At 42.1% G+C, this 21,972-nt stretch overlaps 1 protein-coding gene across 1 annotated transcript; it reads left to right on the top strand.

Annotated features, from left to right (window-relative positions):
- Window positions 1-1,573: 1,573 nt before the first annotated feature.
- On the top strand, window positions 1,574-20,079 carry NTMT2 (N-terminal Xaa-Pro-Lys N-methyltransferase 2). The gene is made up of 4 exons (XM_047839623.1): window positions 1,574-1,727; window positions 12,316-12,491; window positions 18,778-19,027; window positions 19,808-20,079. The coding sequence occupies exons 1-4, from the start codon at window positions 1,574-1,576 to the stop codon at window positions 20,077-20,079; spliced, it is 852 nt and encodes a 283-aa protein (XP_047695579.1).
- Window positions 20,080-21,972: the final 1,893 nt, after the last annotated feature.

Below are 21,972 nucleotides of genomic sequence, written 5' to 3' on the forward strand. Positions count from 1 at the left end.
TAAGCGTCTGACTTTGGCTCAGGACATGATCTCACAGTTGGTGAGTTCGAGCCCCACATCAGGCTCTGCTGTCAGCACAGAACCTGCTTCACATCCTCTGTTGCTCTCTGCCCCTCCCCCACTTGTGTCCTCTCTCTCTCTCTCTAAAAAATAAATAATAAACGTTAAAATAATTAAAAAGGGGGCACCAGGGTGGCTCAGTTGGTTAAGCATCTGACTTTGGCTCAGGTCATGATCTCTCATTCTTGGGTTTGAGCCCCGTTCCAGGTTCTGCACTGACAGCTTGGACCCTGGAGGCTGCTTTGGATTCTGTGTCTCCCCCTCTCTCTGCCCCTCGCCCGCTTGCGTTCTCTCTCTCTCTCCCTTTCTCTCTCAAAAATAGATAGTCATTAACAAAAATTTTTAATTAAAAAATTAAAAAAAATAAAGGGACTATTTAAAAAGGTGTAGGTAAGCATAGCAAAATTGCAAGGAATAGCGCATTACTCCCGGGCTTGTGACAGGATGGCATGTCACTACCCGGAGGGCTGAGGCAGTAGAGGAGGGAGCAGTTATGAGAAGTAGGTCAGGATATCTGCATGAGAAGATGCCAGCCAGGAGCTATGACTTTCCACCAAAGGAAGAAGTCAGCCTATGGCATCTCCACAGGGAAGGTGCCAGGGGAATAAATACATCGGCTTATTCTCTTCCAGTCTCCTGCTGGCACCACCCATTGGCTGGACCCAACTAGAATCTAGAAGGCAAGAGAGCCCACTGATCTCAATACGGGTCAGCGTCTAGGGTACAAAGTATGTGGGAAGGGTAAAGGGCCTATCAGAGGTACAGACACTAAGTGAATACTTATGAGGAAAACCATCCCCACGATAGACAGAGAGGAAGAAACAGGCTAACCTGATGAGGTGTTGTTTAGAGCAATCTAGAAGGAAAGATTTGCTGGCAGAGATGGGTAGTGAACATCAAAATAGGTTTTCATATAACTGCGTCTCTTGGAGAATCCTTAAAAGTGGGAAACCCATATCCGCCTCTACGAAATGATTTGGGCAAACTTGCACTGATGAGAGGAGCCTGGGTGGCGAGGATGACTTTGAAGGGTCCTTGTAACTTGAGGATTCTGTGTTCCAGGGGGAGTGATGGAAATCAGGAAACAGGATCTCCTGCAAAATGTTCCCAGCGCTTTGAAATGGAAATTAGGCTAATTCCAATTTAGGAATCAAATTAGAGCAACTAGTCAGGGTGTTAGTGGGTTGTGCTCGTCCCTGTTTGAAGTTACAGACGGACGCTGCTTTTTCCTGGATGAAGCAGGGTCCCACTCAGCCTGTTTTCATCTTTACTTAGCACCTGCTGGCTTGGAGCGGTGTCGCCCAAGCAATCAGACGGAGGCATGCGCCAGGAGCTTGACCTCCTGTGTCTGCTGCCCCTCCCCCACGCCCCATGACAGCCTCTCCTGATATGGATGGACAGGGGCCGGTTTAAAATGACAGTCTCAAGTTCGTGTAGGAAGGGAAGGCTAATTCAAAGAAACGGCCAGGCAAGCTTCCTGCCTCTGTAGGAATAATTTTCATCCCCCTTCACCATGGCCCACCTGGGAGCCCATTTTGCCTTTCGATCCCGCTGGCAGAAGACCGACGACGAACTCTGTCGACATAGCATGTCCTTCATCCTTCACAGAGCCATTCGCAATGACTTCTTTCAGAGCTACCTCTACCTGCTGGAAAAAATTCCCCTGGGTAAGTGAGTCAGAGCTACTAGAGAAGGGACCAGAAAGGGTGGACCGTGGCGAGGTCACGCAAGAGGAGTTAGAACAAGGACTCTTTTCAGATAAAAAGAACCCATGACCAATGTCAGTGGGCTTAAATGTTTCAATGGCATTCTTTCTTGCAGGGTGCAAAGGCCGGGTGCTGCCTGGCAGGTCAGGCCTCCACTTTGGGATTTCCACGCACCCTCAGCCACTGTGATTTGCTTCTCAGGGTGTTGGTTTGCTCACAGAAATTCCATTCCTGTGTTTTAGAGGACATTTTTAATATCTGCAAAAATCGAGACGGGGGCAGGTTAGGTAACACAAAGGTGAGAGTATTAATGCAGTAGTATATCAACTAAGGGTCCAAAAAAAAAAAAAAAAACTAAACCATAATAGAGCAAGGTGTCTGTGTGTGTGTGTGTGTGTGTGTGTGTGTGTATGAGCCCACACTCCACACACAATCCTTTCTGGCTTCCCTGAGTCACAATAATAGAGAGCCAAAAAGGAGCAAATTTTACTTTGGTCTTTGTATTTTAAGAAAAAAACTGGGGGCAGTGGTCTGTCTCCATTTTCGTTATTTCCTCTAGCTTTCAGGGAATTAGACAATGGGCAATAAAAAGCTTATCGGGTTTGTCTCCACTACTTTTCTCAGCCTCTGTGAAAGTGGTTACTTCAAGGAACTCTTAACAGCACTGAAGAGGAAATAACTGGCGATTAAAGAGTGAAGTGTCCCCCTTTGATTTATATTTTCCCCCAATGAAAGCAGAAACAGTATGTATCAGCCCCAGTCTGTTTTCTTAAGGCTGTCTCAAAGCCTCATTGTGCCCTTGATGTAGCCAGGCTTTCCAGACGTCGTAGGAACTAATAATTCTTTGTATTGCGTTCAAGAAACTAGATACCAGCAGCCCACGAAATTTTCTTTTCATAAATCCATTCCTGAAGGGATATTTAATTCTCGACATACAAATACATTCATCTCATACTTAGACAATGTTTCTTAAAATTTTTCCGTATTTGTAATTTTATTTGATCCTCACAGCCATATTATGGGATAGAAAGGAAAGTAGCATTATTTTTTTCCTCCCACCTGTGCACCTCTGCTCCCCCTCCCGCCCCCCCCCCATCTTGTTTCTTCAAGCAGGGAAAAGAAAACCAGAGATGATGAGATCTAATCTAGACAGATCTCATCTAGATACCAAAGCAAGAACCCAAGACCAGGGTTCTTTCTGGTAGATCACATCGCCCACAAGTAATTCTTGTAGGATGTGTCATGCATCTCATTTGTATCCAACTGGAGAACACTAGAGCAGTCCATTTGGAAGGTGAGGATGTTCTGGTTGCTCCACACACCAGCAGAGCATTGTTTTTCCAGAACTAATTCTTGAGTATCTTGTGTGCACCCCATCTCGATAACGGTAGCCTGGTGGCCTTAGCTATCAAGAGAAAGATATCAGGAGAAAGATATCAATTACAATTACTAGGATACTCACTAAGGGGCAGATGGCTGCCAGATTTTAAAAATAATTACTAGAGGGGCGCCTGGGTGGCTCAGTCAGTTGAGTGTCCAACTTCGGCTCAGGTCATGATCTCACGCTCCGTGGGTTCGAGCCCCGCGTCGGGCTCTGTGCTGACAGCTCGGAGCCTGGAGCCTGCTTCGGATTCTGTGTCTCCCTCTCTCTCTCTGCCCCTGCCCTGCTCGTGCTCTGTCTCTCAAAAATAAATAAACATTAAAAAAAAATTTAACCAAATTACTAGAGAGGAAAAGGAACACACCCCTGAAAGTAGCTGAAGGTGAATCGGAAAGGAATCTTTTCCGTATCATCTGAAAATCAGATGAAAATTGACTGGGACAAGTAGGCTATAATTTATATTTTGCCTAAATCCCTTTTTTCACCCAATAGAGTCATTCTGATTTTACCTATTTTTCTCTTCTGTGAATGTGCTGATAGTTTATCAATGATTTCCAATCTCTTAAAAATTATTAATAAAAGACAAACATTTTGACAAAGTCTTCCATGTAAGCCCAAAGTAAAACAGGCAACAGTGTAAATTTTCTGCTTAGGGTTGGGGACAGGGTCTAGTCTCTGCTCTATCTGCCTGGCCTCATCAGTGGCTCTAGCTCCCATGACAATAGAGACTCATTTACTTTTCCTCTTCTTTATCTATATAGTTAGCATTTGCCATGGTTCTTGGCCCATCGAAAGAACTCGATCAATACCTGCTCGCAACAGATTAAATGATCCCTTAGTAATAATCAGTTGCACATCGCTAAAGTCTTGAGTGCGACTTCTGGCACTGCTGCTGATAGAAAAGTCACCAAAGTTAATGCAAATTCCTGAAGTCTCTGAGCATCATTTTCCTCAAAACCACAGGGCAATCGGAAGGATTAAATGCAGTTACATATGTGAAAACTGTCAAGGCTCAATAAGGACTCGTTTTTTTTTGTTTTTGTTTTTGTTTTTCCTTTTCCTTCCTCAGAACCAGGCCTCTTTTAATGTCACCATGTAGGTCTTCCTTAGAATAGGCATCACCAAAGATGTTAAGCTCAGCTCACTCTATGGGACTTCCCAAGCAGCCGCGGGTGTTAACGCTTTTTAGTCTGAACCCCAAACGAAGCCAGTAGTTCTCCCTCCCCAGCTCCACTCAGGTGTTTTAGAATTGGCTTCCCCCGCCTTTTGATGATTTCAAAACTTCACAGAAATGAAAATAAAGCCCTTTAAAAAAAAAGGTTATGGAATGGCTACTGCAGGGTATACACAGAGAGTTTGTTGTTTAGGGTAATTATGGGAAGGATGTGGCTAACCAGACTCTTTGATTCCTTCTTTCCTTCCTCCCTCCTCCTAACTGCCTGCATTGGGTAGCCAGTCCCTTACAGCACGCTCTGCAGGGACATTCAGTCATGGGGACCTTTGCTCAAATATCCTCGGCTAGCTTCAGAAATTCGTGGAGAAGCAAAAGCGTGCATCCTAAAAATCTCCAGTGAAGGCTCAGCTATGCCACTGAATACAACCCCTCTTCAGGAGGGAGTTAAGTAACCTGCCTCGGGTCACGTGGCTTTGGGTGGTGGAGCAGGGTTCGACCCGGGCGGTCTGACTCCAAATCTGCCTTTTTTGAACCTCAAAATCCTGCTGCCTCCCAATGAAAATTTCCAAAGGTGGCTGTTTGTGCACAGATAGGAAATAAACAGGAGAACACTTATATACATCTCCAGTTCATATACCAGGGCTCAAAGGGGCTCATGCAAGGCCTGATGGAGACGTTCCCGTAAGTTAACCAGTCAGTAATTCTTCTAGGACTATCCACCGTGTATTTCCAAGTACACAGAAGTCAATGAATATTTATTAGTTATATATTGAGCAAGAGTCTAGCACTCCTGGACTTCATTAAAGTCTTAGTCTAACTTCACCTTTAGAACAATGGTTCCACAGAGTTCAGCAGAATCGGGGTGGGGTGGGACCTGGCCATGACCCTTTGTTTCTGTCTGATATTAAGTTACTAAATCATTCTGCGTCACTCATCACTTATCTGCAAAATGATGCATATAATCCCAGTTTTGAGTTATCATGGTGAGGAGTAAAAGAGAAAATGTGAAGAGATGGTAAGAAAGTGTTTAGTACGATGCCTGGTGTACTGTTCCCACAAGTTCTTAGTACCCACCCTTTACTTGACTCTTTCTAGAAGAGTAAGTCTCTGAGGAGGAAATTGATAACAATGGTCACCTTTTTGCCATCACAATTAAAAGCCAGAGTTAATAAAAACACTTCCTGTAAGACACGTGGGACTGCCAAATAAAACTGAGCGTATAACCCATTGGCATTTTTCAAATTGATTTCACCCCTGTGGCCGGTGTTGCTGTACAACTCCCTGAACAGTGATGCTTTGTTCAAATGTTTACTGTTCCCTTCGCAAAGCTGCGAGATTATTTTTCTCTTTAAAGAAATGGAGAACCAGATAACTCCCCTTTTTATTTAGCAGACTTTCAGATACACAGCATGAGACGGATGAGATCCGGGTTTGGGATTTAAATAGACCTAGGTTTAGGGACGCCTGGGTGGCTTAGGTGGTTAAGCATCCGACTTGGGCTCAGGTCATGATCTCGTGGTTCGTGAGTTTGAGCCCCGCATCGGGCTCTGGGCTGACACTTCAGAGCCTAGAGCCTGCTTCGGATCCTGTCTCCCTTTCTCTCTGCCCCTCCTTCACTTGCTCTCTCTCTCTCTCTCTCTATCCCTCTCTCTCAAAAATAAATAATAAAACATAAAAAAAAAAATAGACCTGGGTTTAAATTCCAGTCGTGTCCTCACTAGCTACTCGATCTTGGGCTCGTGTTCTTGCTGCCCCGTGTTCTTCCATGGATAATACCATCTCTCACCTATTCAGTTAATATAAATGCTTAGCATAGGTAGGGCGTACATCCATGTGCGATCAATGATAGTTACTATTTTCTTATTACATGGGTATGCCTAATTAGGAGGATAGATACCTTACAAACTATATGAAAACTGTAACTTGTGTCACTTATGTCAGCTTTTCCCTATAGCCACTCTCCATTTTGTTGAACCTGTATGTTACTCGAAGAACAAAATGCAAGACAATATTCATTTAGTCAGCGAATAGTCAAAGGACGCCTGCTATGGGTTAAGCATAACGGTAAGTCTTGGGGTGGCACAGACAAGTAAGATATCGCCTTCTCCTGAGGAATTCAGTGTAGGGAGACCCACACTGGCAGTTTTCATGGAAAAGTGGAAACAGAGTGACAGAGACCCCCACACGATGCCGCACAGGTGCAGACGAGGCATGGCGACTTGCTGAATCAGCTTCTGACCCTTCCGATGATATTCTCACCCGAAATCTGTCCCCACTATCTCGGCCTGACTTCCGGCCTTCTAAAATTCGATAGTAGGTGAGGCAGGATGCTCAAGTAGAAATAGAGAGTTGGGAAGACGTCAGCCAAGTGAGTAGGGGATGTGATGTGTGGTGGGAAAAGTGTGTTGTCCCTCCCGCCCTCCCTTTTGTTACCTCACTGGTGTTAAAGCCTGAAAAGAATTAGGAAACACCGAACTCGTCTTCAGCTGAAAAGGAAACATCCCTCTAAAACTTTTTTAGGGTAGGCAGTGCATTATTTTAGAGGCAAGAAACACCAGATGGCTAAGGCATTCAGGGAGCAAATCAAACCTACCGGGCCCCTCAGGGCAATTCTGAGACTTGATAATGATAACTCTAGCATTCTGGCACACCAGACCTTTGGATTCCACCAGAAATACTGATAAAGTTCTACTCCCCAGCCCTGCTGGTGAAAAAAATAGATATGAGTTCAGTTTTTTTAAAATTTCACGTACAAGTGAGATCATATGGTATTTGTCTTTCTGCGGTGATGTATTTCACTTAGCATGATACCCTCAGGGTCTATCCATGTATCCATGTTGTTTTAAATGGCAGGATTTCCTTCGTTTTTTTTTTGGCTGAATAATATTCTATGGTACCTAGATCCTTCTCCCTCCCTCCCTCCCTCCCTTCCTTCCTTTCATTTTTATCATTAATTATTTAATAGCTAAATTGGGAAGGGCTCATCTGCAAATTTCTTTTATGGAAGGTCTTATCCTTCACAAGGGCATGTCCTAATTGGGTTTTTCTTTTTTAATTTTTCTTCTTTCTTTTTTTCTTTCTTTCTTTCTTTCTTTCTTTCTTTCTTTCTTTCGCTTATAAATAAAAGGTTAGCATGATCCAATATCCTATCTCAAATCATTTCAAACTAAACGTCTAAACTTAGCCTACCCATCCTCTCAGATAAATTTTCAGTTGACAAACAGTTCTAACGTCTGGAATAAAGTCTAAACTAACTATAACCAACCATTTAGAAAAACAAAAAGGAATAGAAAGGAAATGAAAAGACAAGAAGATATTCAGCAGATGTAAGCACTTAGCTAATTACATTTTCCTCAGAGAGTTCACAGGATCTAGATTCTTCAGGGCAAATCAACTAGTATTCTACTTTCTTTTTTGTAACAAGTAAACTATTGCAAGGTTCTTGGGAGGTCAGCCCATAATGTAGGTCAAGAAATAAGCACCATATCATATCAAGAACGAATAGAACTATATCAAGAACTCCGTCTTAGACTACCCCAAGTTTCACAGAGGTCTTGCAGTCCTACAAGAATGAGCTACAAGATGTGTTTCTGTAGTAAAAAGGCACAGGCTGATGACTGATTACCTTATCTGAGTCAACTTGCACCATTGCAGGAGCTATCAGGAGGGGAGAACCTGGGGCTGGCCATGACACCTCATATATCGTTTTAGTGAAATGCTCCTGTCAATTAGGTGAAAATGAGAACTCAAGCCCATAACCATAAAAACCTACCTATTGAGACTGACCCCTGCTGGGCTTGGCATTCACTTGTGGTCTAAATGTTGCTGGCATAATGGACCATTCTCATTTCCAGATTAAGGTTTTTAATGGACTTCACCAACTAGTTGACTTAAGGTGATGATGAGTGTGGCTGCTTTGCTGCTTTGGTTGGATCAAGGAAACTCCTGGGCTGTGGCTCGCTTGTGATCCTGGGGAGCATGGAGCTCGGGGAAGACTATGAACTGTGACTTCCTAGCCTGGTTTTCTGAGACATACTGAAGAATTTGGAGCAGTCATGCTATGGGGACAGTTATGCTTGATTTTTGTCATCCCTGTTGAATTTATTGAGCCACCTGCTGTTTACACAACACTTTACCAAGTGCTAGAAAAGGGAGATTGGTGTAGGTGAGTGGTTCCCAATGTTCTCAACATGAAGACTCTCCTTTTAATGTTGTATTTCCCCAGTCAGTTGCTAATATGTGTATAAGATGGCAAAAAGCATCTATATATTTAATACTTTTAGAAGACATTTTAAAAACAATCAATGTATAACAGTTAGTATATATGGGAGATATAGTATATAATATTGTTAGTCTCTAGAAATGATGTAGATCGGAACTGATTCTTATATCCCTTTCAGTAAGTTCATGACCATTAAAAGATCCAAACAGTGGCTCCAAAGTCTTTGAGTTGGAAAATACTGATGTAACTCCATAGATGGAATGTATTATGATGGAATATTTTAATATAAGTGGTGTTTATTGGATTTTTAACTTCTAAAATCACAATTTGGGACTATGTCATTGTTATTTAATCCAGAGACAAACAGTACATTAGTCCAGTTTCACAATCTTGGTGTTACCGGAAGAAAAATGGTTTCTAGTGAAGGTTAAATAGACTCTCTTTTCTTTCTTATTGTTTCTTTTCTTTCTACTGGAAATTATGTCTATTTTGGTTTGCTTTACATCCTGATCAGAACATTTTGTACTGTTGTGTATTTTGCTTGGAGTTTCCACCTATCTTTTATTTGTGATGGTTGAGATTAAAAATATGTCTTCTTTAGAATATCACTAATGTCTCCTTGCTTCTTATCTACTCTGTCTATTGCCCAGAATCCAATTCATTCTACTTCTGGATGAACTTATGTTTCTGAGGCCTATAGTTTCTGTTGTAATAAAAACTTTCTATATCTGCTAAGTATCTGTCATTTGGGAATTTGTTTTCTTTGGATTCTTGGATTACTTTCATTGTCTTTTAACATGTATCTTCTCTTGATTTGAACGCTCATTGGGCTGGAATATTGCTTCAACAAACTTCTGAAGAATGAATCCATGGTAGGTAAATATTCTTTCACAGTTTGTTGGGGTATTAAGTTTTAGCTTCAAAATACTTTTACCTAAGAATATTGATGGCATTGCTTCTTTGTTTTTAAAGATTTTATTTGTAAGTAATCTCTTCACCCAACATAGGACTTGAACTCGCAATCGTGAGATCAAGAGCCACATGATCTACTGACTGAGCCAGACAGGGGCTCCTGTTTTCTAGTGTTTCTAATGAGACTTGTGTTATAAGCCTGACTCTAGTCCTTTGGGTATAGAGTTACCAGATAAAATATAAGACTCCAAACAAATTTGAATTTAAAATAATCAAAAAATAATCTTTAGTGTAAGTATGTCTCATGTGATATGCAATATTCCAAGTATATTTATACTATGAAATTGTTTGTTTAACTGAAATTAAAAGCTAATTGTGGGGGCGCCTGGGTGGCGCAGTCGGTTAAGCGTCCGACTTCAGCCAGGTCACGATCTCGCGGTCCGTGAGTTCGAGCCCCGCGTCTGGCTCTGGGCTGATGGCTCAGAGCCTGTTTCCGATTCTGTGTCTCCCTCTCTCTCTGCCCTTCCCCCGTTCATGCTCTGTCTCTCTCTGTCCCAAAAATAAATAAAAGTTGAAAAAAAAATTAAAAAAAAAAAAAAGCTAATTGTGTGTCTCATATTTTTATTTGCTAAATCTGGCAACCCTTGAGGGTCAACCACCTTTTCCCCTCTAAATAACTTTAGAATCTTCTAATTCTTCCTCTTTGCATTTTGAAATTTCCTAAGGATTTGTGTAAATGTGGCATTTATTTCATTATTATTATTTTTTTATATCCATGCTGCTCAGCACTTGTTTGATCCTACAATCACTTTTAGCTCTGGGAAATTTTCTTCTATTATTTCTTTGATAATTTTCTTCCTTCTGTTTCTCTGTTCTTAAAAATCCTAATTGGTTTGATGTTTGAGCCTCCTGAATTAAGTCTTTATAGCTCTAATCCTTTTACCTCTGTTTTCCACATCTGTCTTTTTGTTTCTGTCCTGACAAATTTACTCAAAGTTGTATTCCAAAGTTTTTGGTAATCAAAACTTTAATTTCTAAGAAGTCTTTATTATTCGTTGAATTTTCACTTTCTTGGCATCTTATCATTGATTTATGGATGCACCAGTTCTCATATCTCTCCAAGGATATGTGAATTTTCTGTTTAGTTTTGGTTCAAATTCTCATCCATTTCTTGAGTTAGTTCTATTTCCTTTGGGGTCATTTCTGATTGTTTATCTCTATTTTTTCTTTCAGACTGCCACTGTAAAGTGGTAACCCCATGTGTTTGGAAATCATTGTTCATCCACAGTTAGGAATAAAGAACAGGGTCAATGATTCTAGGTAATGGAGAATGTTTCTTCTGGTATCTATGTCTTTAGTAGATCTTACTAAAGTCTCACCTGTGTGAGCAGATGTGATGCTTAGAGTCCTCTCTATGACAAAATAAGTGGTATTCCAGGATCCTATACTAACTGGTTTAGGTCTCCTTAGGCGATTAATTAAAAAAAAATTTTTTTTTAAGAGAAGATACTTCCCTGCCCAGGATTACAGTTGTGCTATCAGTTGCTTTTGGGAGGGTGCATTTGTCCTTTCACTGTTTTTTTTTTATTAACTCTTATTTCCTTTTGCAACTATCTGAGGCTGCAAAATTTTTAGCTTTGTTCCATCTGCTTTTTTGTCTTCCAGACATTTGCTGAAGTCATGAATCCATCGGTGCCCCCCCCCCCTCATTTTCTTCAGTTATGTGTTGAGGTTATTAAAACAATTTGGGGGGAATATGGGGAAGGAGGAAAGGCAAATGCATTCAGTTTACATTCTTGAACGAGAAATTCCTTCCTTTCATTCACTCTTTACCATTTCCTCCTGAATGTCCTCTAATATGGCAACCCTTTTATATTTTATACCTGAAGAGGTATAACATACTATTTTATACCTGAAGAGGTGTATTTTCATCTACAAAGGTCACTTAAATGCATGCAAATTTGCCTCTCAGAAGTTGGAACATATGCTTTTCAAAAAATAAATGTGTTAAAATAATACCTCATGCGGTGTCTAAAATAATGAAGTGACGTAGTATATGAGAATGTGCCTAGCACACTGCCTGCTATGGAAGAGTTGCTCAATAAATATAACATTTTTTAATTATTTTATTTTCAGAAGATAGAGCTTAAGCACATTTTCTGTAATGTTGGTACAAAGAGATATTTCAGTGTGAGTTGCTTAAAAAAGAGGTGAAAAAATAGCTACCCCAAATGTACTTTGTGATTAGAAGTAAAGATTAACAGTTAAATCCTCATAAAACACTTGGAGCTCAAAGATAAAACTCACTGTGAAACTTGTGACATGCTGTGTTTTTTTTTTTTAAGTTTATTTATTTTGAGAGAGAGAGCACAGGAGGGGCAGAGAGAGAGGGAGAGTGAGAATCCCAAGCAGTCTCCACACTCAGCAAGGAGCCCATAGTGGGGCTTGAGCCCATGAACCATGACCTGAGATCATGACCTGAGCCAAAAATCAAGACTTGGATGCTTAACCCACTGAACCACCCAGGCGTCCTTATGACATTCTTTATTCTACGATAACAAATACTGCCAAACTTAAAAAAAAATACAGTAATAAGCTACAGTTTCATTAAACTATAGGGTCATTAAGTCATGAAAATGCCACTATGCATGAGCTACCCAAAGATCAGAGGGGTTAAGAAGTTTTCTCAAGGCTACATACCGAGTAAGTCACTGAGCCAGAACTCAGACCCAGATCTTCTGACTGTGCCCTTTCCTCCACATGACAAATGGGCAGGCTTCTGAGAAACAATTCCATGTGTGATAAGATTGAACTTGTTCTGTCATATACATATTGATAAATATTAATATTTCATTTGCAGTGAAATTGTATGCTTTAACAAGTCAAATCATCAATGGGGAAATGCAGTTCTATGCCAGAGCTAAACTTTTCTATCAAGAAGTACCAGCTACAGAAGAGGGTATGATGGGAAATTTCATTGAACTGTCCATCCCAGATATCCAGGCTTCTCGGGACTTTCTTCGGAAGTTTGTTGGGGTGAGTTATGCAACTGCAGCTTGATGAGGAAGCAAAGTCCTCACAAACATTGAGCTCACATGCTTCTGTGTGGTCATTTAAGTCGTATTAAAGCCATATGGCTCAGCCAAGAGTTGAGCCCGAAAGCCTCTTTTAAAATGTTCAGAAGGGATGGGTCGCATCAAACCACTGGCTTATCCCCCTTGGCCTTTCACCATCCTATAGCCTCAGCTAATCTCTCATGCTTCAGGGGAAAGGGAACTAGCAGTGCTAATACTACGATTGGGGGATTAAGAAGACATCTCTTTTATAGTCTTCCAGATGAAACCGTTCACACCCAGATGACTGATGAGAGATCATGCCATTTGGGATCTTGGGGCGATTTACTGATTTCCTGCAATACAAATGCAATATAGTAAGGAAGTGCATGCCTATGTTTGGCTTGAAAACGAGAAGTACAGTAGAATCTCTTTATATTATTTAATACGTAGTTCAGACTTCGCCTTGAAAGAATGTGATCTCTTTGTAGCCCCGGGGTTGGGTGAAACTGCTTCCTCACTTCCCTGTCAGATGGAGACAAGACAGTAGAGGGTAGGGACAATAATCTTCAGCTCTATAGTCATTAGGTTCTTCTATTTAATGTACAAGCAACCTTGGAATGGTTCCTTAAATGCTGTAAGCTTCAGTTTTCTCACCTGTGACTAGGGCATTAACCATCGAACCTACCTCAGAGGATAATACGAAGATCCAATGAGCCAATGTGCAAAGAAATGTGCTTGCTTTGTTGTGCATAATTATTACCCAATAAATCTAATTTATTGCTACTACTACTAATAACATGCTTTGGGGTGCCTGGGTGGCTCAGTCAGTTAAGCGTCTGACTTCGGCTCAGGTCATGATCTCACGGTCCGTGAGTTCAAGCCCCGCATGGGGCTCTGTGCTGACGGCTCAGAGCCTGGAGACTGTTTCTGATTCTGTGTCTCCCTCTCTCTCTGCCCCTCCCCTGCTCATGCTCTGTCTCTGTCTCTGTCTCTCTCTCAAAAAAAAAAAAAATAAACATTAAAAAATTAAAAAAAGTAATAACAGGCTTTCATAAAATGCATTCATTAGAGTTTCAGGAACTTCATTTAGTTACTAGAATAGATTTTTTTTTTTCAACGTTTATTTATTTTTGGGACAGAGAGAGACACAGCATGAACGGGGGAGGGGCAGAGAGAGAGGGAGACACAGAATTGGAAACAGGCTCCAGGCTCTGAGCCATCAGCCCAGAGCCCGACGCGGGGCTCGAACTCACGGACCGCAAGATCGTGACCTGGCTGAAGTCGGACGCTTAACCGACTGCGCCACCCAGGCGCCCCTAGAATAGATTTAATAAAGCTGCCGACACCACAAAGCTGTTGTTGGTCCTACTGAAGACAAAGTCCTAACTGGCAACCAGGTTTCGTTCCAATTCATTTGGAAGTCATCTGTTTGAAATTTGAAGCCCATTGTATCCTGATAAGGGAAGCATTATCAATATTATAAATATCTGAGTTAGGTTTTCAAGTGCACTATCAAGAATATCCCTAGTGTTGAGGTGAGGTTCACTTCACATCCAACCTCCGTGGAGCACTAAGTGTCTGAGCAGAGAAGTTAAATCAGGATGGAGCATCCATCGGGGCCGTGTCTGAACATCAGCTGTGGCCACGAAGGACCATGAATCTGGAGATGACGTCCATGAATGTTTATAGGTCAGAATAACCCGGAGTATTTCTGAATCAGTATCACTGACCGATTTCATGGAGTGCTTTTCCTGCAATAGTCCCTCTGCTAAGCACTTTAGAAGTATCGTCTTGATTACCTTTCAAAAGAATTCTAGAAGGTAAGTACTATTATCATCCGTATTTTTTACAGTTGTAGACACCGAGGTTTGGAGACGTTAACTAAGTCGTCAAGGTTATGCAGCCGGTAAGAGACAGAGCAGGGACTGAAGTCCAGCCAGGCCTGTCTGACACCAGACTCTCTACTCTTAACCGTGACATATTTTTTCCATTTGTCTCATGAAGCAGAAAAATCCTTGGGGTGTGTGTGTGTGTGTGTGTGTACCACAGACCTCAATTCTCCTCCGGCCTGGCCGAAAGCTCTCCCTTCTGCCTGCCTCGTGGTGAGGCTGACTTTGATCCCAGTGCATTTCAGAAGCTTAGTTAGTAATCCAGCTGTCTTGTCACTCCATGTGGAGTGCCAAGCTGACCACAGGGATGCTGGTCAGACAGAGCCCATACAACGCCCATGGACCTGGGAAAGGAAACAGCCTTGTGCTTGCATATTTGTGTTGGAAAAGAGGAGCCTGCTCTTTTCAAACAAATATAAGGAGTCCTTCTTAGGAGACAAGGCTCATTGTGAAACCGTGACCTCTAACTGAGTATAAACAGTCTTTTTAAAGAAATGATATTTTTGTACTTTGACATCAATAATCTGCTAAATTAGTATCCAGGTCAAGATACAAGGAGTTATGGAATATGAGTATCTGACATGATTTATCCTTATGTCAACTGGGAAAAGGCAGATTGTTTAATTTAAAGTTTTGCTTTCCTTTCAACACTTAGTGACACGGGACAGCGAGAAAAGGTGTTTAAACTTGCTGCGTTTATGTTTACTTTAGCAAATAAACAAATGATGCCAAGGTGATGTCAATGGCACAGCTGATAACGGTCCTCATTTTAGCTTTCTAGTGGGGGAAAGTGGCAATTTGTAAAAAGTAATCAGTATTTGATGGTATTTATCTATTGACATTTCTCAGAGATTGGATGATTAAAAACTCTGGGTCTCACTTGTTATATTTCACGGTTTCTATACAGTGGCATTCAGCACTTCCTTTTGAGTTTTAAATCCCACAGGAATGAACTTACAATGATGTCCTTGAAAACATAACATATAGGCAGGATCAAAACTAAAACCAAATTCCCAAGAGTATTTTACTATTTTATATGAATCCATAAGTATGAAGACAATACCATAAATGAGAATGAAATTAACAAAACATCTTGTTTTGAAATCACACCTTGTATATAGGTCCAATCACATTCATGGAAGGACATCAGATTTCTTTTTTTTTTTTCTAATTTTTTTCCCAACGTTTTTATTTATTTTTGGGACAGAGAGAGACAGAGCATGAACGGGGAAGGGGCAGAGAGAGAGGGAGACACAGAATCGGAAACAGGCTCCAGGCTCCGAGCCATCAGCCCAGAGCCTGACGCGGGGCTCGAACTCCTGGACCGGGAGATCGTGACCTGGCTGAAGTCGGACGCTTAACCGACTGCGCCACCCAGGCGCCCCAGGACATCAGATTTCAATACAGGCAGCCTTGGTGTCCAGGAGGCAGGAGATGTCCCTGAGAATGGTCTTTAAATTTTTTTTTTTAATGTCTGTTTATTTCTGAGACAGAAACAGAATGCGAGTGGGTTAGGGGCAGAGAGAGAGGGAGACACAGAATCCGAAGCAGGCTCCAGGCTCTGAGCTGTCAGCACAGAGCCCGACACGGGGCTCGGACTCACGGACCGTGAGATCATGACCTGAGCCGAAGTCGGACGCTTAACCGACTGAGCCACCCAGGCGCCCGGAGAATGGGCTTTAAATACCCCTTCCCATACGAGCTGCATGTGAATGAGAGAGAGAAAGAATATGGGAGCAGTGGCAGCCGTATGCAGTGAAATATAATAAATACAACTAAGCCACAGTGGTGAGAGGCGAGCAGTACACACAATTTGGGTGAAAGGTACCTTTCTGTATTTGTAAATGACCATTGTTTCGAAAGTAATTATAGTCAAATATCGCACGTCTCCGTTGGTGAAAAATATAAATCAGAGAGTGAGAATTTTCAAGGGAATTCTATTTCAAACATTTCACCTCTCTGAGCCTCAGTTTCTTGGTATAAAAAAGTAGGGAAATTAGACATGAGTGCTTTAAGCACTCTAGGGTTTTGCTGAGATCCTTCAAGGTCCTACTGGGAGAATGACAGGAAGGGCGAGCGGGTGACGCTCTGCCTCACTTTAACAAGAGCAGCTTCAGGTTTATTTGTTCAATGAGAAAAAGGAGGTCAGCTGTTGTAATCTGACATCTCTGGCATAGGTCTCTGAGCCCTCTTTGGGCTCTATGGTTCTAATTCTAAGGCCACTTGCTACAATAATGTGAGCAACATGATCTGTAGAGACTTTAAGGCCAAGAAATGGTAAGAAAAATTTGTAGTAATCTCTGAGTATACACATTTCTACTAAGATCATTTCGACAGCTTACAATAACGTTCCTATACTTATCCCACCCATCGTGTTTATGTTGTGGATTTACTTAAGGGATGTTTTCTTTATGGCGCTCACAGCATAAGCCTTTAGCCTAGGTCTCCTTTTTCTCTGAATCAGTTTAGTTTACGTTATAATATCTGAATGAGGGAGGTGGCGTCGTGTAAGTGGAAATGGCAAATACATGGTATGGGTACCACCACGTGCCCCTTCCCATACTCAAGGGAGACATCACTAGTCAATCACAGAGCTCTTTCCTGCTCAGTCTCGGTGAAGCCTTAGAATATTTTTCAACGTAGCATCGGACAGATACTATCAAGGGAATCGGAGTTGGTGCTTGAGGGGACTGCTCTAAGGTAGAACTGCCTTTGGATTCACACAGTTCCCTGTTCAAGTTCTAGGTCTGCCATTAGCTGTGGAAACCCAAGATTCCTCAGCTTCAAACTGGGGGGTCATCATTATCTTGTGGAGTTGTTTTGATGTTAGTTATTACAGATGCAAAGAGCTTCTATATATAAGCACATGATAAATCATGCTTATTATGATTCCATTTGAAAAGAAGCCAAAATGTCTTCACTTTTTGTTCTTCACTGTGCCTTCATTGCTGTACAGAAGGCCCTTTGAGTGGACTAGAAAGCAGCATTTCTGATGTTTCCTTCTGCTCAAATCTTTTCTTAAATCCTTAGTTCCTGAGAAAACAAAAGTAGGCTTTCTCCTTAAGATCTTGATTGGCAAGATCTTATTATTATGATTTCTAGCACAAAATCTATTTAGCAGTCATCCCAATTATGGACAAATAATTTAGACCAGATAATATAGAGAGACCGAGTAATATATATCTCAGAGTTTCAGCTGGCCATATATATATATATATATATATATATATATGCATATGTGCAGCTGGCCATATATATATATGCATATGTGCATATGAATATACTACTTTACAGAAGCAAGTTTGAGAAAGTTTTCATTGGCTGATTTCCTCCTCCACCATCTATCCATCCTTCACCTCCGGTTAATTTAGTGTACAGACCTACTTTATTTTTATTACTTTTTAAAGTTGATTTTTTATTTTTATATCTTGAGAAAGAGGGGGGTGGTTAGAGAGAAAGGGAGAGAGAGAATCCCAAGCAGGGATTCTGCACCATCAGCACAGAACCCCACGCGGGGCTCGATCTCATGAACCATGAGATCATGACCTGAGCCAAGATAAAAAGTTGGACGCTCAACTGACTGAGCCACCCAGGGTCCCTGAGACCTACTTTATAAAAACAATTTTAGGGGGTTTTGTGCACAGTACATCATACAGTTTCTCTTACAAAGACAGGAAACAATTTCTAGCATTAAAAGAGATAAGGAGACTTTGCCACAAACACCTTCTATCCATGTGCATGTGCTGTGTGCCATCGGGGTGGGTTTGAAGTAAAATTCTGTCTGTAAGGTTTTCCGGCTTCGCTTCGTTTCACCTCACCTCTCCTCTCTCCCTCCCCTTCCCTCCCCTTCCCTCCCCTTCCCTCCCCTCCCTTCCTCTCTCCCCTGTCCTCCCCGTCCTTTCCCCTTTTCTTTCTTTCCTCTTTCTTTCTTTCTTTCTTTCTCTCTTTCACAAAGCAATAAGCTACCATGCAGGTCCATTTAGCTGTGGGCTTGACCCAAATTTACAGTTAATAACATTCTACTTTATAGGGCTTTCTGTGACCCATTTCTTAGAGGAAATTACTGAGTTTTTAGACCTAAAACATTATTTTCTAAAATCTTACTTTGTAATTCTTTTCAAGACCTCTATTTGGATAAAACAAAGAAAGTAAACACTAGCAGTGTTGGCTATTTCTTGAAAGAGGCAATTGGATGTTCTAGAACTTGTTTGTGGTAGTCAGTACGTGCCTGGATGCATTGAATGGTACACTTAAAATAGTACATTTTATTATATGAAAATTGACCTAAATAAAGTTGGTTCAAAGAGGTAACCGGAGTATCCTAGACTCAGGGTACGTGTCTGTACTTGAAGCATCCCACAAGGTACCTTTCTGCAGGGCCCCGGGAGAGCTGGGACAGACTGTGCCTTGGATTGTGGCTCTGGAATAGGAAGGGTCAGCAAGCATGTCTTGTTGCCGGTTTTCAAAAGCGTGGAACTGGTGGACATGATGGAATCGTTCCTCGTCGAAGCCCAGAACTACCTGCAGGTCAACGGGGACAAGGTAGAAAGCTACCACTGCTACAACCTGCAGGAATTTACACCCCCACTGGGGAGATATGATGTCATCTGGATTCAGTGGGTCTCTGGTCAGTCCTGCATGGCATGGCATCTGCCTTTGTCCCCTTCTGAGAGAGAGAGAGAGAGAGAGAGAGAGAAGACAATACTTGGGGCTAATTTGAGGATTTGCGGAGAGGGAGCAAGGACGTTCGGGGAGATGTAGTCGTAGTTGTGCTAAGGGTAGTTAGGCAGCCTTAGGCATCATGGAAACTCCCCCCACAGCTCTGGTCCTCCCACCGTCTCCCCTAACATCCTCTGTCACGAGCCTGAAAATTCCCGTCCTTGGAGATGGAGTGCCTTTGGACCAACCTAACCCTGCAAAGAAAACCAAATACTTGAAAAACTTGAAAAAGTGGGGTCAAAAAGAGTTTATCCCCATGTAGGGGCAAAACCGGACTTCCTTAGATTTAAATTCCCAGGAAGTGAGACAGCAGTGAGTTAGATATTGGTCTCAGTGTGTGTGTGTCTAGGGGACACAGAGCAGTAATGACAAAGTTGGGTTGTCTGGGGACGATGGCGGGGATTCATGGGAAAGGCAATAGTTTATTTTGTGCCTATGAGGTAGATAGAACAGGTGGCATAATATCTAGTTTATAGATGGGACACTGAGCCTCCTCAGAGAGGATACCTATCCTCCTATCGAAGCCTCCCACAACCAGAACAATTCAGGCTATTAAATAATTCATGAATGAGTGAACCAATGGTCTCCTGATTCTTAGCCTTGTGATCTTTCCTACCTTCCTACTCCCCTCCCTCCCCACCCCCCACCATTCCATCCTGTTTCCCCATCTACTTGGCCTCACCTGTAGGGTACCTGACCGACAAAGACCTTCTTGTATTTCTTTCCCGGTGCCGAGCTGGCCTGAAGGAAAACGGTGTCATCATACTGAAGGACAACGTGGCTCGGGAGGGCTGTATCTTCGATCTCTCGGACAGCAGTGTGACTCGGGACATGGACATCCTCCGGAGCCTCATTAGGAAGAGCGGGCTGGTGGTGCTGGGCCAGAAGAAGCAGGATGGCTTTCCAGAACAGTGCATCCCGGTGTGGATGTTCGCACTGCACAGTGATGGACAGTCCTGACCAGTAGGTGGGAATGGGGCTGGACGGCACAGGGGTGCTTTGGGACAGAAGTACGCTCCTCATAATTCACGGCGGCGGCGGGGGGGGGGTGGCGGGATGGAGAGAAGGGATCCAATGCACGTCTGGAAATGCTCAATGTAGTATGTACAAGTTTCCACTAATTTTATAAATACGTGCACACACTCGGTGGATTTCCCGGCAGATAAATGCAGTGAAACATCAGGAAAACTGTTTTAAGAGACTGCCGTATACACCCAAACTGTACATTGTACACAAAACCAGAAAAGGGAGCAGTGTTCACAAATTCTAAACTGCCCTGGTCCCTGAAGATTTGCATTATGGAGTATTCCGGGATGGATGGGGTAAAGTCTAGGCCCCCCTTGCTCTGCCCTCATGTTAGATGCATTCTATTCCCTTCCTCTCCGGGACGACTATTTCTCTTAGAAGTAAAAGCTCACCCTAATTACGAAAGGCACGGGTCAAAATAATCTTATGAAAACAAACCCATTGCTTAATCTTGTCTTTAGCTTTTCTCTTCACAGAAAAAGTATATATGGTTTCGCTTTCTATTTGGGGTCATTTTCACCACCCAGTGATGTAATATGGGTGTAATTTGATAACAGAAGCCTGCATTTCAATGATGAGGAAGCGTCTCGTTTCAGGAGAAAATGTTGTACCGTTGACATTTCAGCTGTGAACAGATAAGTAAATGTCATTGATAATCTAATTTTAGCCACTGGCCTCCGACACCGCTTGCCTCATCGCGTCTGGCCCCGTTGCTTTCATTGATGTGAATGTACGTTGGGAAGAGAAGGGAAATGATAAACCTGAAAACTGAACTAATGGGATTAATTTAAGGCATTGGTTTAATTAAAAATAATCTAACACCATTCAAGCACAGCATTTCATTTTTATTAGCAGAATGTTTAAATGTCGTTGTTCCTATCTTCGAAGCACTCCAATATCTTCATGTTGAGGCGTATATTTGTATATTGACATATATTGTGTTTTGAGACAGACGGAGTCTTGTGCGAAATGCAACACATCAGTTTAATTAAAGAAGGTCTACCGCATGGATATGCTGTAACCGTAAAAATCATGTTTGTAAGTCAGAGTTCTAACTTAGGAGGAAAACAATCATTATGAAGCATTTGCTACCTCATTATAGGATTACCTTGGTGGTTTCATTTATGTCCTGGGAAGTGATTTACTTTGCTTCTGGAACCTTCTAACTGTTGTTACTCACCATGCTCTAGGGTAACATGACAGAATGTCAGTGAGAGCCACTGGAGAACAAGCCTAAGACCAGAACTAAATCAAATGGTGAACCATTGCCAACCAGACCGCATATGGCTAAACACGGGCATTCACGTTTTAATCCTCTGTGCCTTGGGACAAATTAGCCAAATCATCTTTTTAGGCCCGTTCCAGAAATTTTCTGTTTCTTTTACACCAGCACCCTTAATTCTCTTATCTCTTGGCTTTCTGCTTTGCCAATACTCAAATGGTAGTTGACAAGTTATCAATATTCTCTGCCCCTGGGTTCTTGAGTGTGGGAGGAAATAACATGGAAATGATATGGAAATAATGTGGATGTGGAAATTTGCTCTTTAACTCAGATGAGTCTTGAAGATTGACCAGCAGTCCTTTTCTCTTCCTATGTCAAGTCACTTTCCAAGTCTTTTCAGACAGTTTTTCTTTTTTAAAAAAAAAATTTTTTTTTCAACGTTTATTTTTTGGGACAGAGAGACAGAGCATGAACGGGGGAGGGGCAGAGAGAGAGGGAGACACAGAATCGGAAACAGGCTCCAGTCTCTGAGCCATCAGCCCAGAGCCTGACGCGGGGCTCGAACTCATGGACTGCGAGATCATGACCTGGCTGAAGTCGGCTGC

Source organism: Prionailurus viverrinus, chromosome F1, assembly GCF_022837055.1.
Source record: "Prionailurus viverrinus isolate Anna chromosome F1, UM_Priviv_1.0, whole genome shotgun sequence".
In the NCBI taxonomy this organism is placed as follows: Eukaryota; Metazoa; Chordata; class Mammalia; order Carnivora; family Felidae; genus Prionailurus; species Prionailurus viverrinus.